At 36.5% G+C, this 16,342-nt stretch overlaps 1 protein-coding gene across 1 annotated transcript; it reads right to left on the reverse strand.

Annotated features, from left to right (window-relative positions):
* Window positions 1-14,522: 14,522 nt before the first annotated feature.
* Window positions 14,523-16,085, reverse strand: LOC141718498 (uncharacterized). Its single transcript, XM_074520880.1, has 2 exons — window positions 15,353-16,085; window positions 14,523-15,238 (listed from the first exon to the last, which is right to left on the reverse strand). Exons 1-2 carry the CDS (start codon window positions 16,083-16,085, stop codon window positions 14,523-14,525), a joined length of 1,449 nt encoding a protein of 482 aa, XP_074376981.1.
* Window positions 16,086-16,342: the final 257 nt, after the last annotated feature.

Genomic DNA, 16,342 nt, shown 5'->3' on the forward strand with positions numbered 1-16,342 from the left:
AAACGCACTTGCTCAGACTTATAAAAAAAAAAAAATTTTTGCGTAATTGATCAAGAGTAGGCTCTTTGGTATTCGAGTTATTAAGTTCTTAGGGGACTTTGTGCCTAGTGACCTAAGGCTTTTGGAGTCTGGGATCCGCTAACCTAACGCTCGTTACATGGATACCATTGTATAAGTCTTTTGTGGACCTCACTCATTGCACGGTCAAATAAGCATTTGAGTTGTAAATAAAAAGCACGATTCCGTAGTAAGCTCCAAAGTTCTTGTAGTGTTGTATATCACTTTGTGCCTAGAATTTTTATTCTTTGTATAATCGTAGGATTGCCTTGAGGATAGTCTAGTCATAGTAATTGGTCTAGTTCCAAAGCATATCTGTTAAGCATTTGCACACACCACATTTCTGGCGGTATGTCCGTTTGCATGAGTTTATTGATCTTTAGTGTCTAACTGCATTCGTTGAGACGTGACAATTCGGTTGGTTAATTGTAGTAAGGGGGATCGTTGCATTTTCATATAGATTGCATTCATGCATATTTTTATTTGTTTTTGAGTCTGTGACGCTTGAGGACAAGCATCGATTTAAGTTTGGGGGTGTGATAAGTGGTATAAAGTCTTAAAATGGCTTAAATTGGTGTCTTGAAATCAAGTATTTTGTGTATTTGATGCGTTTTTCTAGTGTTTATGCATTTCAGGGTATTAGTTGCATTTCGGAGAAGGAATCATCAAGAATAAGCCTTGGCATGTGTTCACCATTGCGAGAGGAAAAGAACGGGCATATTACGGCGAAGAAACGGAGCAAACCTGGAAATTTTCCAGTAGGGTCCTGCGCGCCCGCGCAGCAATGCTGAGCGGCCGCGCAGCAGCCTTGCGCGCCCGCGCAGAAATGCTGAGCGGCCGCGCAGGGTCGGGGGAAAAAGATATATTATTTTAGACTTCTACTTCTGTTTGGCTTCCAACTTCTATGTAATCTGAGTTTTATGGGACTATTATATAAGTAGATTTGAGACGTTTTTCATAGAGTATTAAGAGGAGATTATGTTTTAGATTGTGTTTTACAAGAAGCGAAGGAGATAATGAAGAAGACCGATTTAGCACACAGCAACGAAGAGGAAGCATATATTCTTGTGATTCTTGTGTCGTTGTAACGTTGGATGCTAGTTTTCTTGCTTTGACTTATTTACTCTTGTGACGTACTCTGTTTTAATATAATTAGTTTAGTTGTTATTTTCTTGTGTTGTTTATCATGATTTCATATGAACCCATGATGGCGATAAGTTCTATTATGGGCTAATCGTGATCATGGGGTTGCAACGGATTTATTATGGAATTCTTTAGTTAATTGTTTAATACTTTAGTATGTGATGATTGTATGATATCTAGTATTGGTTGTGCGTATTCGTCTTATGTGCGTCGCGAACATATAAGATAGGGTGTTAATCTCTTGTGAAGCGACGGTGGATCTTGAGATTTAGAACTTGCCATGCTAGCATAGGTTCATGTACGTTGTGCATGATTAGTGGGTAACTCTAACAGTTTTATTTGCCCTATGTAATCAAAAAGGAATAACTTGTGCTTAAATCGTTGTGTTGTCAATTTCTGTAGACATATAGGAACTCAACATAATTGATGACTATTCAACTTCTATCTTAATTGTGGATGTTTGGTAGAATGGTATTAGTACAATGAAAGTTGGCTTTTATCAGTTTCGTGTTATTCGATTAATATCATCATTGTCACATGCTAAAGGTAATAACTATGGCTATAGAAGGAAGTAATAATGAAGTTGTGATCTCATGAGTGTTTTATTATTGATAAATTGAAGTGTTAGTTAAGTGGTTAATTAAGTAGTTAATTATAGTTAATATTTAATCAACAATTTTAAGTGTTATTATCTTAACATTGAGAAGTAATCATACATTGGTGAGTGAGTTTAATTAGACAATAACTTAGTCTGAGTCTCTGAGGGAACGAACTAGAAAGTATTCTATATTACTTGCGAACGCGTATACTTGCGTGAATATTAGTGCGTGATTTCGCCCTAACACTATCTTTGCAAAATCTTTAACGAGTCTTCTGTAATAACCGGCTAACCCCAAGAAACTTCTGACTTCAGTTGGCGTCTTTGGTCTTTCCCAATTTAAAATAGCTTCAATCTTTGCGGGATCCACTTGAATTCCTTCAATACTAATGATGTGTCCTAAAAACTGCACTTCATTTAGCCAAAATTCACATTTTGAAAATTTCGCATAGAGTTGCTCCTTTCATAACGTTCCCAATGTCGTTCTTAAGTGCGCTGCATGCTCTTCTTCCATCTTCAAATAAATCAAGATGTCATCAATAAATACAATGATAAACTTATCCAAGTACTTCTTGAATACTCGATTCATCAAATCCATAAACGCTGCAGGTGCATTCGTCAGTCCAAAAGCCATTACGAGAAATTCATAATGTCCGTATCTTATTTTGAACGCTGTCTTAGGAATATCTTCTGCCCTGATCTTTAACTGATGATAACCTGATCGTAAGTCGATTTTCGAAAACCATGCTGCTCCTTTTAGTTGATCAAATAAGTCATTGATGCGAGGTAAAGGATATTTATTCTAGATAGTTAACTTGTTCAGCTCACGATAATCAATACACAGTCGCATGCTACCGTCCTTCTTTTTCACGAATAATACTGGTGCGCCCCATGGGGATACACTTGGCCTTATAATTCCTTTGTCGAGAAGTTCTTGCAACTGCTTTGCTAATTCCTTCATTTCAATAGGTGCCATTCAATATGGAGCTTTCGAAATTGGTTCAGTCCCTGGCGCCAAATCAATAGTGAACTCGATTTCTCGATCCGGTGGAAGTCCTGGAAGTTCATCTGGAAAGACGTCGGGAAACTCACAAACTACAGGAATATCTTCAATCTTCGGACTTTCTTTGTTAGTATCCAATACGTAGTCTAAATAGGCTTGACATCCTTGGTGTAACAATCTTCTCGTCTGCATCATTGTTAGGAATTTCTGCTTTTGCCTCTCACCTTTAAATGTTACCATTTTATTTTCTTCAGTTTGCAATTTCACTTTCTTATTTGTGCAATCAATCTGAGCATTATTACTAGCTAGCCAATCCATTCCTAAAATAACATCAAACTCTCCTAACCTGAAAGGTATCAAATCAACTGAGAAATGACATCTCCCTATCTCAATATCACAACTTGGGCATACTCGATCTACCGTAACCTGATCATCATTTGCTAATTTTATGACTAGCACTTCGTCTAACCACTGAGTTTCACAGTCTATCTTAGGGATAAAATCTTTAGAAATAAAAGATCTGGTAGCTCCTGAATCAATCAATACTAGAGCATTTACGTAATTCACAGGGAGTGTACCTGCAACCACATTCAGACTCTGTACTACTTCCTTCATTGACATGTTGAAAGTCCTTGCCCTGGGCTGATTTTGTGGTGGTAGTGGAGGTGGAGGTAATGCCAAAACCCTTGGAATACTAGCGGCCATTGCAACTCCTCTGCAGTCTTTGGCAATATGTCATTTTCTTCCATACTGGAAATAAGTGACCTCTGCTCTTCCCATCGGACATTCTCCAGAGTAGTGTCCCCTTTGCTTGCACTTGAAACACGTGACATTTGGCTTGTTACAAATCCCAGTATATTTTTTACCACATATTCTGCAATCAGGTATAGGCGGTCGGATAAGTCTTTGCTGAGTTGGGGCAGGAAGTCGATTACCCATCCTCTGGTTATTTTGTTCTGGTCTCCTGGCATTTACTTTTCCCCGGGCTTGAAATCCCGGCCTTTTGTTGAAACGGTTCTGGAAATTTCCTGGTCCCTTCTCTTCCTGAGCTGCTTCACTCTCACCTTCAATGATCATGGCCTTCTGAACAATAGCCGTATAAGTCGTCAGCTCAAACACAGCTACCCTGCTATGAATCCATGGCTTCAGTCCCTGCTGGAATCTCTTGGCCCTTTTTTCATCCGTATCCACTTGCTCAGGAACAAATCTGGCCAATTCAGTGAACTTGGTCTCATAATCCGCGACCGATAAGTTGTCTTGCTTCAGCTCCAGGAACTTGATCTCCATCTGATTCTTCATAAAGCGAGGATAATATTTTTCCAAGAAAAGATCAGTGAATCTATCCCAGGTCACCACACCTTCCCCTTCCAAAGCTTTCTTCGATTCCCACCAGTAATTGGCTTCACCTTTCAGAAAGTAGCTGGCAAAATCCGTCTTCTGTTCTTCCTCAACTTTCACCAACGTAAAAGCATTTTCCATCTCCTTCAGCCAAGCTCTCGCCTTTGTAGGATCTGTGGAACCGACAAATTCCGGAGGCTTTAGCGCCTGAAATTGCTTGAAAGTGACTGTAGGTGCTGCTGGTGGTACTTGATGTCCTGGATGAGCGGCTTGCTTTAACATCTGTTGTTGGAACTGCTGTTCTTGCTACTGCATTTGTTGTTGCATCATCAACATCTGCTGTTGCATGAGATGAAACATCTGATCCATCTGATTATTATTGTTTTGGTCCTCGGTATTTTCGTTAGACGAGTCGGGTCATACTTTTCTTTTGGGTGCCATCTTTCTGATAATAAAATAAAGGGGTTCTCTTAATAACAATATACCAAACATGTGTTATGGAATGAAAATAGTCTTTATAATATTAAAACATCGTTAAAACAGTTGATATGGGGAAATAAAATAATTTATTAAATATCTAAATGAATAAAACAACGCGATGTGTAAATAAATCCTTTTTAAAGTACTTTTAAAAATTTTGAAAACATAAAGGGTACAACATGATTGTAAATAAAACAACATTTTTAAATATGCAACGATATAACAGTGAAATAAATGTAAATGCTTAAATAACCGGGAAATAAAGAAAACGTGAAAAGGTTCATCTTATATATATATATATATATATATATATGGGTAAGACACCAGCTGCAGGTGTCAATGCTTGATACAAAAACCTATGATATGTCAGTCGTACTACTACTGCTATCAGTCAAAATTAGTAGCTACACTCATACAAACTAGTCATACAATACTATGCTGCCTCTATGTACAAAATATACAAGATACAACACTCCTCCGTCTACTAGTCTCAGAATCCTGATAGCACATGGCTCAGCTCCTCCTGCAATGCCTCTAACACTGCCTCAGTAAGTCCCATCGCCCTACGATATGCTACCTCTGCACTCATATCCTGCTGCCTCAGATCAGTAAGCTGCTGAGAACTAACTCTGTGAATCTGGCGTAGCCTCTCCCTCAATATGTAGTCTGGGTGAAGTGCTCGAACGGGACCATCCGCCTGGGTCTCCAACAATCCAAGGATCTCTCTATACTGGTTCTGCCATCTAATCCTCTCCTCTCTCTCTACCTGAAAATGCTGATATGTAACTGTATGATGCTCACGAAGATCCGTGCGGGAACCTTGAGAAGGTAATGGCCCATCTACTACTACCTCGTCCATGAACTCTGGCTGTGGAAACTGATATACCCCGGGAACAGGGGCATAGATAGCTAAAGGGGCAGAAAATAAGACAGGCTGCTCCATAGGTGCATACACTGGTGGCTCTGCCTCAGGCTCCGTCGGTGGAATCTCTGGAATCTCGACTGGTGGAATAGGAATCTGGGGCTCTAGATCCTCCCACTGCGGAAGATCAATCATGTCAGGAATATCGAATATTGGGAACTCTAGTGGTGGAAAATCTGGTATCTCTGGCTCAAAATATGGAAAATAATCATCAAAATCTGGTACCTCTTGTGGAAGTGGCATCTCTGGTACTGGTCCAGGTGGCAATGGTGGAGGTGGTGGCAATGGAGGAAAGATCTGCTCTGACACTGGAGCCACTACCGGTGCAACCACTGGGTCTGTCTCGGTCCGTTCCGTAGACGATGATAAAAAAGCCATCTAATATACATAACAATAATAACACAAAAACAATCAAATCACAATCCTAAAACTCATAATTTCTAATCACATAAACAGACAATCCTAACACTCTTACTTCTATCATATCTGATCTTCCTATCTTATCTTAATCCTAACGTTCTTGTTTTCAAGGGTCAAAACCTAAGCTCTGATGCCAACTCTAACACCGTCCAAATCCGGGGTATAGATTTGGGGCATTATTAATAACAACTACAAACTAAACCTGCACAAGCGGAATATAAATATGATAATTACCCCGAACTACTGCTACTCAGGATCTTTTAAGGTTAAGAGTTGAAAATAAGAACCACACACTAACTTTATTACAAACCCAAATAAAAACAATCTGTCTCAAGAACTCTCTTTGTTACAAAACTTTATTCTATCTACATTCTCACCACACAACTTTTATTCAAACTACACAAAACTTTTATTCAACCCAACATTACTACTTATCCTGTTACACCTGATCTGGTAACTCAAAGATCTCTTCGGGAATAGGAAGGAACACTCTTGGTATAAGAGGGTCCCGCTGCTTGACTCGCTTCTTGACTACGCGGGTCCTGATGGGTTTCATTCTCTACCTTAACTATAAAACAATAGGAATAACAATAAAAAGGGATGAGCCAAAATTGTTCAACAAGCCTGCAATAATATATATATAGTATAAAGAGAGAGAAATAAGTGAACCAATAAGCTGCTGGTTTGAACAACCATCTGTATCTGTATAGGATAATAATTTGCCAACACTGGCGAGTACCAAATGAATAAGACTGGAAACAAGAACCAACATATGCACTATAACCTGCTGATCAGTCAAGATACAGTGCGGATCTATACCCAACTGCATAGACCTAACCAACATAAGGAGTACTCAGGTAACTATGGCCTATTAATTAAAGGTCTGGGTAAAATCCAGTCCGCATCGTAACCATCCAGTCCAAAGCTTAGCATCCAGAATAATCAGAATGCTTTTGATGTATCCCAACATCAGGATATATCATAATATATGTAACAATGGTAAGAATATTGGAATATGAATAGAGGATTCAATAAATTGGGAGATATTAAGAATCAAAGTGAAATACAAACAAGATTCAATAATTTCGTAACAGTGTATATGAACAAAATTATCAAAGATAACTGATATGGGAAAATGAGATATAATTCACTATTCTGAATTTAGAATAGGGGAAAACTTGCCTTGCGCGTACTTAACCCGGTTCAACTCACCACCTTCGGTCTCTAGCTTGCTCTGCCTTGCTGACACTGAACCAATCGTAGAAATATAGTCATTTAGATAACTTACTATATACGTGTATCTCAAATTGATACTACGTAACCTAATCAGTCTACCCATACGATTCTATCTGACTCGCATATATACACATATAATTATATAGCACGTGAGGTTCACATAACCACGTAAAGCACATAGCACATAAAGCACATAATTAATTTTTAGACTTATAATTATTTTTAGAATCGATACTAGACTCATATTTATAATAACTAACCCTATCTGATTTTATTTCAATTTTTCGGGATTTATTTGACTCGATTCTACCCCTAATAGGGCCTATGAACAATTAATTATCACAAGACCACTCTCTTCCGGAAGAAATTATAACTTACAATTATTTTTATTAGATTTGTTTCATTTTTCTGAGTCTAGGGGTCCTCGTTTTGCTCAAATCGGACTAACGATTTAATTATTATGAATTAAACAAGATTTAATTAATTAATAATTAATTATAATAATTAATTAATAATTAATTATAAATAATTAATTATAATTAAATAATCTTTAATTACATTTTTAAATAATTAACTAATAATTATTGTATTTTAAAATAATTAATACCTAATTATTATGATTAATTACTATTTATTATAACTATTTACAAATTAATAATACTTGCTTGATCAGATCGATTATTTACAAATAATCAATCGATACAATTAACTGATACGCTATTTATCGAATAAACACTAATTACACGAATTATAATCTAACTCAACAATTAACTACTCGTATAAATACGAGCTACTCACTATTCTCGAATACTATCGAACTATTATATTATTACTGTACCTATACGATTAATTAATTATACGCTTCGAACAATTATTACGACATTCTTCGAATAATTATCGCTCGAATAATAATTCTCATTATCGAATCACTACTCGTATGAATACGAGTTACTCGTAATATTAACTAGTTATCGGATTATTAATCATATTATTTAATCCTTATTTATTAATTACCTAATTATTAATTAATTAGATAACTAATAAATAATTAGATAAATAATTAAATAATTAATTAAATAATTAAATACTAAATTCTAAATTCTAAATTAATAAAATAATTTAGAAATTAATTATACTATTTTTCAGAATTTAAAACTGATTTTTAATTAATTATTAGAATTATTAAAACTGATTTTCTGATTTTAGAAAATAGAATAAATATTAAAAAAATATCAGAAACACATAACAGGTTTCAGGGTTAGGGTTTTCAGGATCAAACTCGGGTCGATTTCCGGGTTGAAACTGGGTCGAACCCGGGTCGACGAAGAACAGCCCACTGGCGTCGTTCCGGTGGCTTTTTCCGGCGAGTAAAAACGGTAATCAAAATGATGCTTTCTATCCCGTTTCTCTGCGTGATCGTTCCTGGCCACCATAGCAACCTCCTCCCACCTTCCTTCTTCTCCATTCATCGACAACGTTATCGGAAAAACGAAGAACACCGCCGTGGTGGCGGTTCTCCGACGAGGACGAAATCAACCCCAAAACCGACGAAGTCGGTGCCGTTCAACTGTAAACTCAACGATCTAATCAACCCAATCAACAGAATCAACAAACAACAACTAGAAATTAAAACTCGAATTCAAAATTAAAATCCAAAAATACAAATTTAAATTTGATCAATCAAACATTAAAAACGATTGCATAATCGAAAACTACAATCAATCAGCTTCAAAACGGATACTTACATGACTGATTTGGTTAACAGAATCACGATCAAAATCCGGTTTGATTCTCTGCCCTGTTCTTCACCCACAAACCCTAATTCCTAATTTTTTGAATTTTCTGATTTTTTTATGATTAATTAACTAATTAATTAACAGTAAATCAGCTATTTATATTTATGAAAATAATACCCCTAAATAAAATTAAGGGGCTAATTACACTCCTAATAAAAATATTTGGCCCCAATTTTTATAATTTTCGGGTATTAATAATGAATTTTTAAATATCCAATAAATACAAAATTAATGTCAAAAATTCTCAAAAATTGTGAATATTACAAAAATGCAAAGAAAATGATGTATGATAATTTCATGATCATATAAAAATAAAAATGTGATTTTGTGGGGTTTTTGGTACCCGAAGGGGTCTGGAAAAGTCATTTTTCGCGAAAAAGGTAAATTTGTAAAACGTCTAGGGGTTCAAAACAGCGATATGGTATAGGGCATTTTTTGGCAAAATAGGGCCAATGATTTTGTTTGAAATACGAGCTTTTAAAACATGGTTTTGAGCTGTACGGGTTTTGATATAAAATATATAACTTACGATAGAACACTCAATATATATCCAAAACACGTTTGGATCAAAACAGACAACACGTAACACATAGCAGTTAGGGTTTAATGACTCAACATATTTAATCACATAATAATACACATAATTTATCTTTATTATGATATAATACAAGCGTAATTTCTCGGTCGTTACAGTTAATGGATGTCAATGAGGCTGAAAAGTAACAACTAATTCAGCAAGAATATCAAGTTGTCTTAGATTCTGTTTCTTATGAAGCTGAGGCATTTACTCACCATGTCTCAGCTTATCAAGTTCTAGCTGAACAGAACAATGTGGCTGCTGAAAGAATGCTAACTCTGGTGCATACAACAACCTCTATGCAAAGAGCTAAAGATGTCATCTCAGCCATGCCACCCAAAGCTGGTGATGATGTTGATTATGGAACTGGTGGTTCTGAAGACATATTTGGGGATGAAGATGATGATGAGGAAGAGTCTATGAAGATAGGGGAGAAGCAGGCCCTAGCTCCAGATCAAACATTCCATCTTGGGTGTTTTCTAAAGAATGTGATGAGCAACACTTCAAGACCACTCTCTTTCATATCATTCAACAAACTCAGATAGCTCTTCAAGCTACAACCAATGCCAACACCAAGAAGCTTCTTCAAGCACATCTCAATTTTCTTCAATTGCACCAAATTCAATATCTTTAACACAAGATGGATGTCACTGCAATTAAAACAGAGATTGATCAAGTCAAGAAGGATGTTTCTGAGAGATTGGATGCTAAATTTCCTAACACAACCCTGCTTGACATCAATAGACAGCTAAGGAAAAACTCTAATCTTGCCAGCAAAGTGGACTCCTTGGACACAAGACTCAAAACCTTGGAAGCTTCCATCACTGCAATCCATTTACATCAAGCTCAACAAACTCAGTTGCTTCAAAAGCTAGTGGCTGCACAGACTTCTACCTCTACTCAACTTGATGCTAACAAATTAGTCAAAAGGAGCCAACAAGTGAGTGGGATAATGTGCTAAACATACAAGTCAGTCAAGTAATTGTTCCAGAAATTACTTTTCCTAAGCCACCAATCTTGGATAACATTGATCTGATCCAGATAGCAGCTGTAAATTGGAATCAAATGAAAAATTTATAAAGCTTGATGTTGCAGCAGTTGAGAAAGAACTGGATGAAAAATGGAAGAAAATTGATGAAGAGATAGCAAAGAAGTTTGGTCCAATTGAGAAGAAAGACAAGGTCTTTTCTCACTTCTCTCAATTGAGACAAATGTCTATAAATAAAATGAGTGTGGGTAACTTGGAAAAGGGCCAACCTTCATCTATAAAGTCTCCAAAAGCCAACTTAGTTTTGAAGCCCAAAAGAAATTATCCAAAGTCATCTGACAAGAATCCCTTGGACCTTATATTTGAGACTCCAAGGCCAGATGAAAAGAAGCTGTTGGCAAGGTCCATTGCATTCTTCAAAGATCCAACTGACTCAGTGCTAAAGAGAAGAATTGCTAAGATCTACAGGAATGGGAAATTAATGTGTGTGGTGGCTGGACACCCTTAGTTTGCAGAAGCAAAGAAGGAAATAAAAGGAAAGAATCAAGTAAGAAAAGAAGCAAGCTGCTTTAGATGCTAAGAAACTCAAACAGAAGAAAAAGCAAGCTGCTATTGTAGCCAAGCTTCAAGCTGTGAAAATTGCAACTGAGATTTCTGAGAAACACTCCGTGGTAGCTGAAGATCAAGATCAGAAAATACACAAGGAACCTCAATAGAAAAGGAAGTCCAGATACAAGGTTCTTCCTAAAAGAATGTTGGATTTTGATGATGACAAGATGGAAGATTATATTCCCAACCAGTCTACATCTACAACTCAAACATCCAAGCCCTCAGTGGTGCATGAGGAATTTAAGGTGGATCCTACAAAGAATTTTCATGGTGCGCCTATAGTTCCCAAGGATGAGCCAATAGACTGGGAAAGTTTGCTTGTTCCTGAACTTAATTTACCAATCTTCAACAAGCTAAAGAAGATAAAGACTAGAGCAATCAAGAAGGTCAAGCCTGTGAAACTCAAAACCAAAACCTTAACCAAAGCTCAACCAACTGTCAATAAGGGAGATCTTCTATACATCTGTGATATCAAGGAATGAGACTCTATTGGAAATGCAAGGAAAGCTGGATCTATCAAATGCTGGAGAATTTGAATTTCACAGACAACTCCAAAATCAAATAGAAGAAAACAACTGGAAGCTTGGGAAGAAATCAAGACAATCAAGGAAATAGAAAACATTTTCTCAGACTAGAGGAGCACCTTGATAATGATTGTGAGAACTCTTTGTACACTTTACTTTGTTCAATTTTCAAATAAACTGCAGCACTTACTAGTTTTATCTACCATAATTCAATCTGAACATTTAGGGTGTTTTGTTATCATCAAGTTTCTCTTAATTTATGACTACAATTCCAGTAGACAAAATTGGGGGAGATTTTTAGGAATATGTTGTTAACTTGATGATAAGTTGAACAAAACACCTTAGTAGATTTAACTTAGCATTTTTGTAGCTCTCGACGGATGTTTTACTATAGTCCCGACAGATGACATCTGAACATCCATCGAGAGTGTAGCTTATGTAACAATAAGTATTATAGCATATTTCTGCAAACAATAATGTTTTAGTTGAGTAGATGTTGTAGGATTCTTTGAGTCATGTTTAACTACTAGACTGATATGCAGAATAGGTTGGCTAATTGTAAATATAAGATGTCTTGTAATTCTATAAGTGAAATAGAGTCAAGTGGCAGAAAGACTCCTGACGGATGATCTACAAAGGCTCCCGACAGATAATCAACAAGGCTCCTGACGGATGACTAACATAGTCCTGACGGATGAACATAAATTCAAAAGAGCAGTTGACAGTGACAACACAGTCACATCCGTCGGGTGTTTGTAAATGGAATGTGGCAGTCTAATTGCAGGACTTAGAGAACAAATAAGCATTACCATTTCCATGTAATTATGAAGATATTCAAAGATGCTGGATAGAGTAATGTAGCAACATGAAGTTAGACTAGATTCAGTTTGTCTTATTATCTTGTCTTACTATCATGTAACATGGTAATATATAAACCAAGAGTAGCAAGTTGAAACGTATCCAAGTTAGAAAGAATAACTAGAGAAATAGAAAAAGCAAAATCTGTAAAGAATTTCTCAGTTGTTCTTGTTGTTTAACTTGTAAGCAGCTGTGTGCTATACAAGCATCACAGAGTTCTCATCTTCATATATATATATATATATATATATATATATATATCTGGTGGATAATTTCAAATCCACCAGAAAGTTTTAAAGCCTTATGTTTTATTGCTTTGTATTTTAATTTCTATTTTACTTTCATTCCGCACTTCTTGCAAAATCAAATACAGTTATATATTAAGTAAGAACATTTTTAAAATCAGAAAAAAGCCAGAATTACATTCAACCCCCCACCTTCTGTAATTCTTGTTGCATTGTTTGGGAATAACAATATGACATGAGGTATCTTATTGATTCGTTGCCCTAAAACTGCCCAAACTGCATAGTCTCAATTCTTTCTTAAGGTGTGCAAAAGATTGTAAACAATCACTATTAAACTCGAATTTGACATCTTTGGAAAGAAGTTTGGTCAAGGGTCGTGCCTTTTTACTAAAATCTTTGATGAAACGCCTATAAAAATCCGCATGTCCTAAAAATGAGCGAATTGCTTTGACCGATTTTGGTGGAGGGAGACTAGCAATGAGATCAGTTTTAGCTTTATCAACTTTAATTCCTTTTTCTGAGATTTTATGACCAAGGACAATTCCTTCTCTAACCATGAAATGACATTTTTCCCAATTAAGAACGAGGTTCGTTTTTTTACACCTTTTCAAAACTAGGTCAAGGTGGTTTAGACACTGATGTAAAGAAGAACCAAAGATGGAAAAGTTATCTATGAAAATTTCTAGGAATTCACCTACCATATCAGAAAAAATGCTCATCATGCATCGTTGAAATATAGTAGGGGCCGTGGTCAAACCAAAAGCTAGACGACGATAAGCGAATGTTCTGAAAGGACATGTGAATGTGGTCTTTTCTTGATCTTCGGGAGCAATAGGGATTTGAAAATATCCGAAAAAACCATCTAGGAAACAATAGTAAGAATGACCCACTAACCTTTCTAACATTTGATCGATGAATGGTAAAGGAAGGTGATCTTTTCTAGTGGCGGAACTGAGTTTCCTATAATCTATGCACACTCTCCAACCAGATTGCAAGCGAGTAGGAACTTGCTCGTCGTTCTCGTTCATCACTACGGTAATACCCGATTTTTTAGGCATTACTTGAATCGGACTCACCCACGAGCTATCAGAATGGGAAAGATTATACCATTATCTAGACACTTAAGAATTAACTTCCTAATGACTTCCATCAAAGTTGGATTCAACCTCCTTTGTTGCTCCCTAACCAGTTTAGCATCATCAACTAAGTGAACTATATGTTGGACAATTGTCAGACTAATTCCTTTAATATCAGAAATACTCCAAACTATGGCCTCCTTATTCCCTCTAAGCACACTTAAAAGTTCCTCTTCTTGAGTTGGGGTCAAATTCGAAGCAATTATGACGGGAAAAGACTCATTAGGACCAAGAAACATGTACTTAAGAGTGTTAGGAAGAGGTTTGAGTTCTAATTCCGGTGGACTTGGCTCAACTGGTTCACTAGGTTGATAAAGGGACACATGAAGTGATTCAAGCTCTTGGTTAGTTATAGGAATGGTTGACACTAACATTTCATTAGTCTCATTAGTGTAGTCGGAATCAACCCAATTTTGACCAAAATGATTTAAGCAAAAGTCAAGAGCATCATCGACACTCATGGTTTCATGATCAAGTATTTTATCAATTAAATTAATTTTCATATGTTGGTCAAAATAGTCATTAGGTTGGTTTCCGATATGAAAAATATTTAGATCAAATCTTAGTTTCATTAAACTATTCCTACAATTAATCAAGCATTGAATGTGGCTAGAAAAGGTCTTCCTAAAATGATTGGAATGACCAGTTCAGTTTTTAAGACTACAAAATCAATGGGAAAAACAAAATCGCCAACCTTAATCAACACGTCTTCAATTATTCCCTTAGGAATTTTGATAGAACGGTCAACTAATTGAAGTGTGACATTGTTCTTTTGAAGTTCACCTAGACCTAATTCTTGGTAGACAAAATATGGAAGAAGATTCACATTAACACCTAAGTCAAGTAAAGCTTTGTCAAAAAAAGTGTTGCCTATGACACAAGAAATAGTTGGACAACCGGGATCTTTATCTTTCACGGGAATTTCATTCGAGCGAATTGAACTAACTTGAGATGTCAAAAAGGCTTTCTTAGGAACATGAGTGGTTCGTCTATGAGTACACAGCTTTTTTAGAAACTTAGCATAAGAAAGAATTTGTTGAATGGCATCTAAAAGAGGAAGGTTGACCTTGACTTGCTTGAAAACTTCTAAGATCTTCTCTACTTGAGCCGATTGTTTGTTCGAAATAAGTCGTTGAGGATACAGAGCTTTTGGCGTAAAGACTCTTTCGTTAGACACATTGGGGCTAGGCTTCGAAGGTGGTGCAATCGAATGAGGTTTTTCGCTAGATTCGAAATCCTCGGGTTGCTTTGAGTGATCTAGACTCGGACTCAAAGGTGAGGGATTAGGTTCTGAACTTGAATTCTCTTCTTCATTCACACCAACTCAATTTTTCACTTGATTTCTCGACCGTAGAGAGATGACGGCGTTCACATCATGAGGTCTTTGATTAAGTGGAAATTTAGGATCCACCTCAGGTTAACTTGGAAACTTGTTCTTCTCGTGCTCACAAATCGTATGAGCTAATTGACTCATTTGAACCTCTAACTTAGATATGGCTTGGACATTGGAATTCAATAATTGCCTATCTTGGGTCATGATTTGCATGAAGGCTTGTTGAGATTGAGTCAAATTAGTTTGAGATTTTAGCAAAGCCTCGATACTCTTTTCTAAGGAATTAAGTCTCTTATTTGAATCATTAAACCCGGGAGGATTCAAGGGTGCTTGAATTGGGTTTGGATAAGGATTTTGACAAGAAGTGGCATAAGAGTTTGGATTAGGCTTTTGAAAAGTGGGTTGAGGAGATTGGTAGTTTTGGCCTTGGGTCCATGAGAAATTCGGGTGGTTCTTCCACCCGGGATTGTATGTGGGTAGAAAAGGGTCATTCCTAGGTCTAGGTTGAAACATAGCATTCACTTGCTCAAAATCTTGAAAGTTTTGAGGTCCATGACTATTAGAGTTATAGTTAGCACACATAGACGCTTGGGAAGGGGCATTATTGGTTTCTAAAGCTTCTAATCTTCTAGTAAGAGTAGCCAACTTCGCTTCGATTGCTATATAATTACCCACTAAGTACAAACCTTTGTTAGCTATTGAACCAAGTGTTTCATTGCGCTTACTGAGCTCCCTATTCGGTTCCCTAGTAGACTCCCACAACATGGTCTTTTCCGCTAGTTCCTCGAAAAACTCCCAACCTTGATCCTCATCTTTTTCCATGAATTTACCTTGGCACATTGACTCTAACAACGCGGTTGTATAACTATCTAAGGCCTCATAAAAAATCTTACAAAGTCTCCAGTTTTCTATTCCGTGGTGGGGATATTGGGACAAAACATTTTTAAATCTATCAAAATATTTCCAAAAAGACTTGTTTTCCTTTTGATGAAATTGATTAATTTCATTTGTAAGTCTCGTAGTCTTATGGTCTGGAAAATGATTTTTTTAGAAAAATGACTACGAATCCCTCCCAAGTT

The sequence above is a fragment of the Apium graveolens genome, chromosome 4, assembly GCF_009905375.1.
Source record: "Apium graveolens cultivar Ventura chromosome 4, ASM990537v1, whole genome shotgun sequence".
Lineage (NCBI taxonomy): Eukaryota > Viridiplantae > Streptophyta > Magnoliopsida > Apiales > Apiaceae > Apium > Apium graveolens.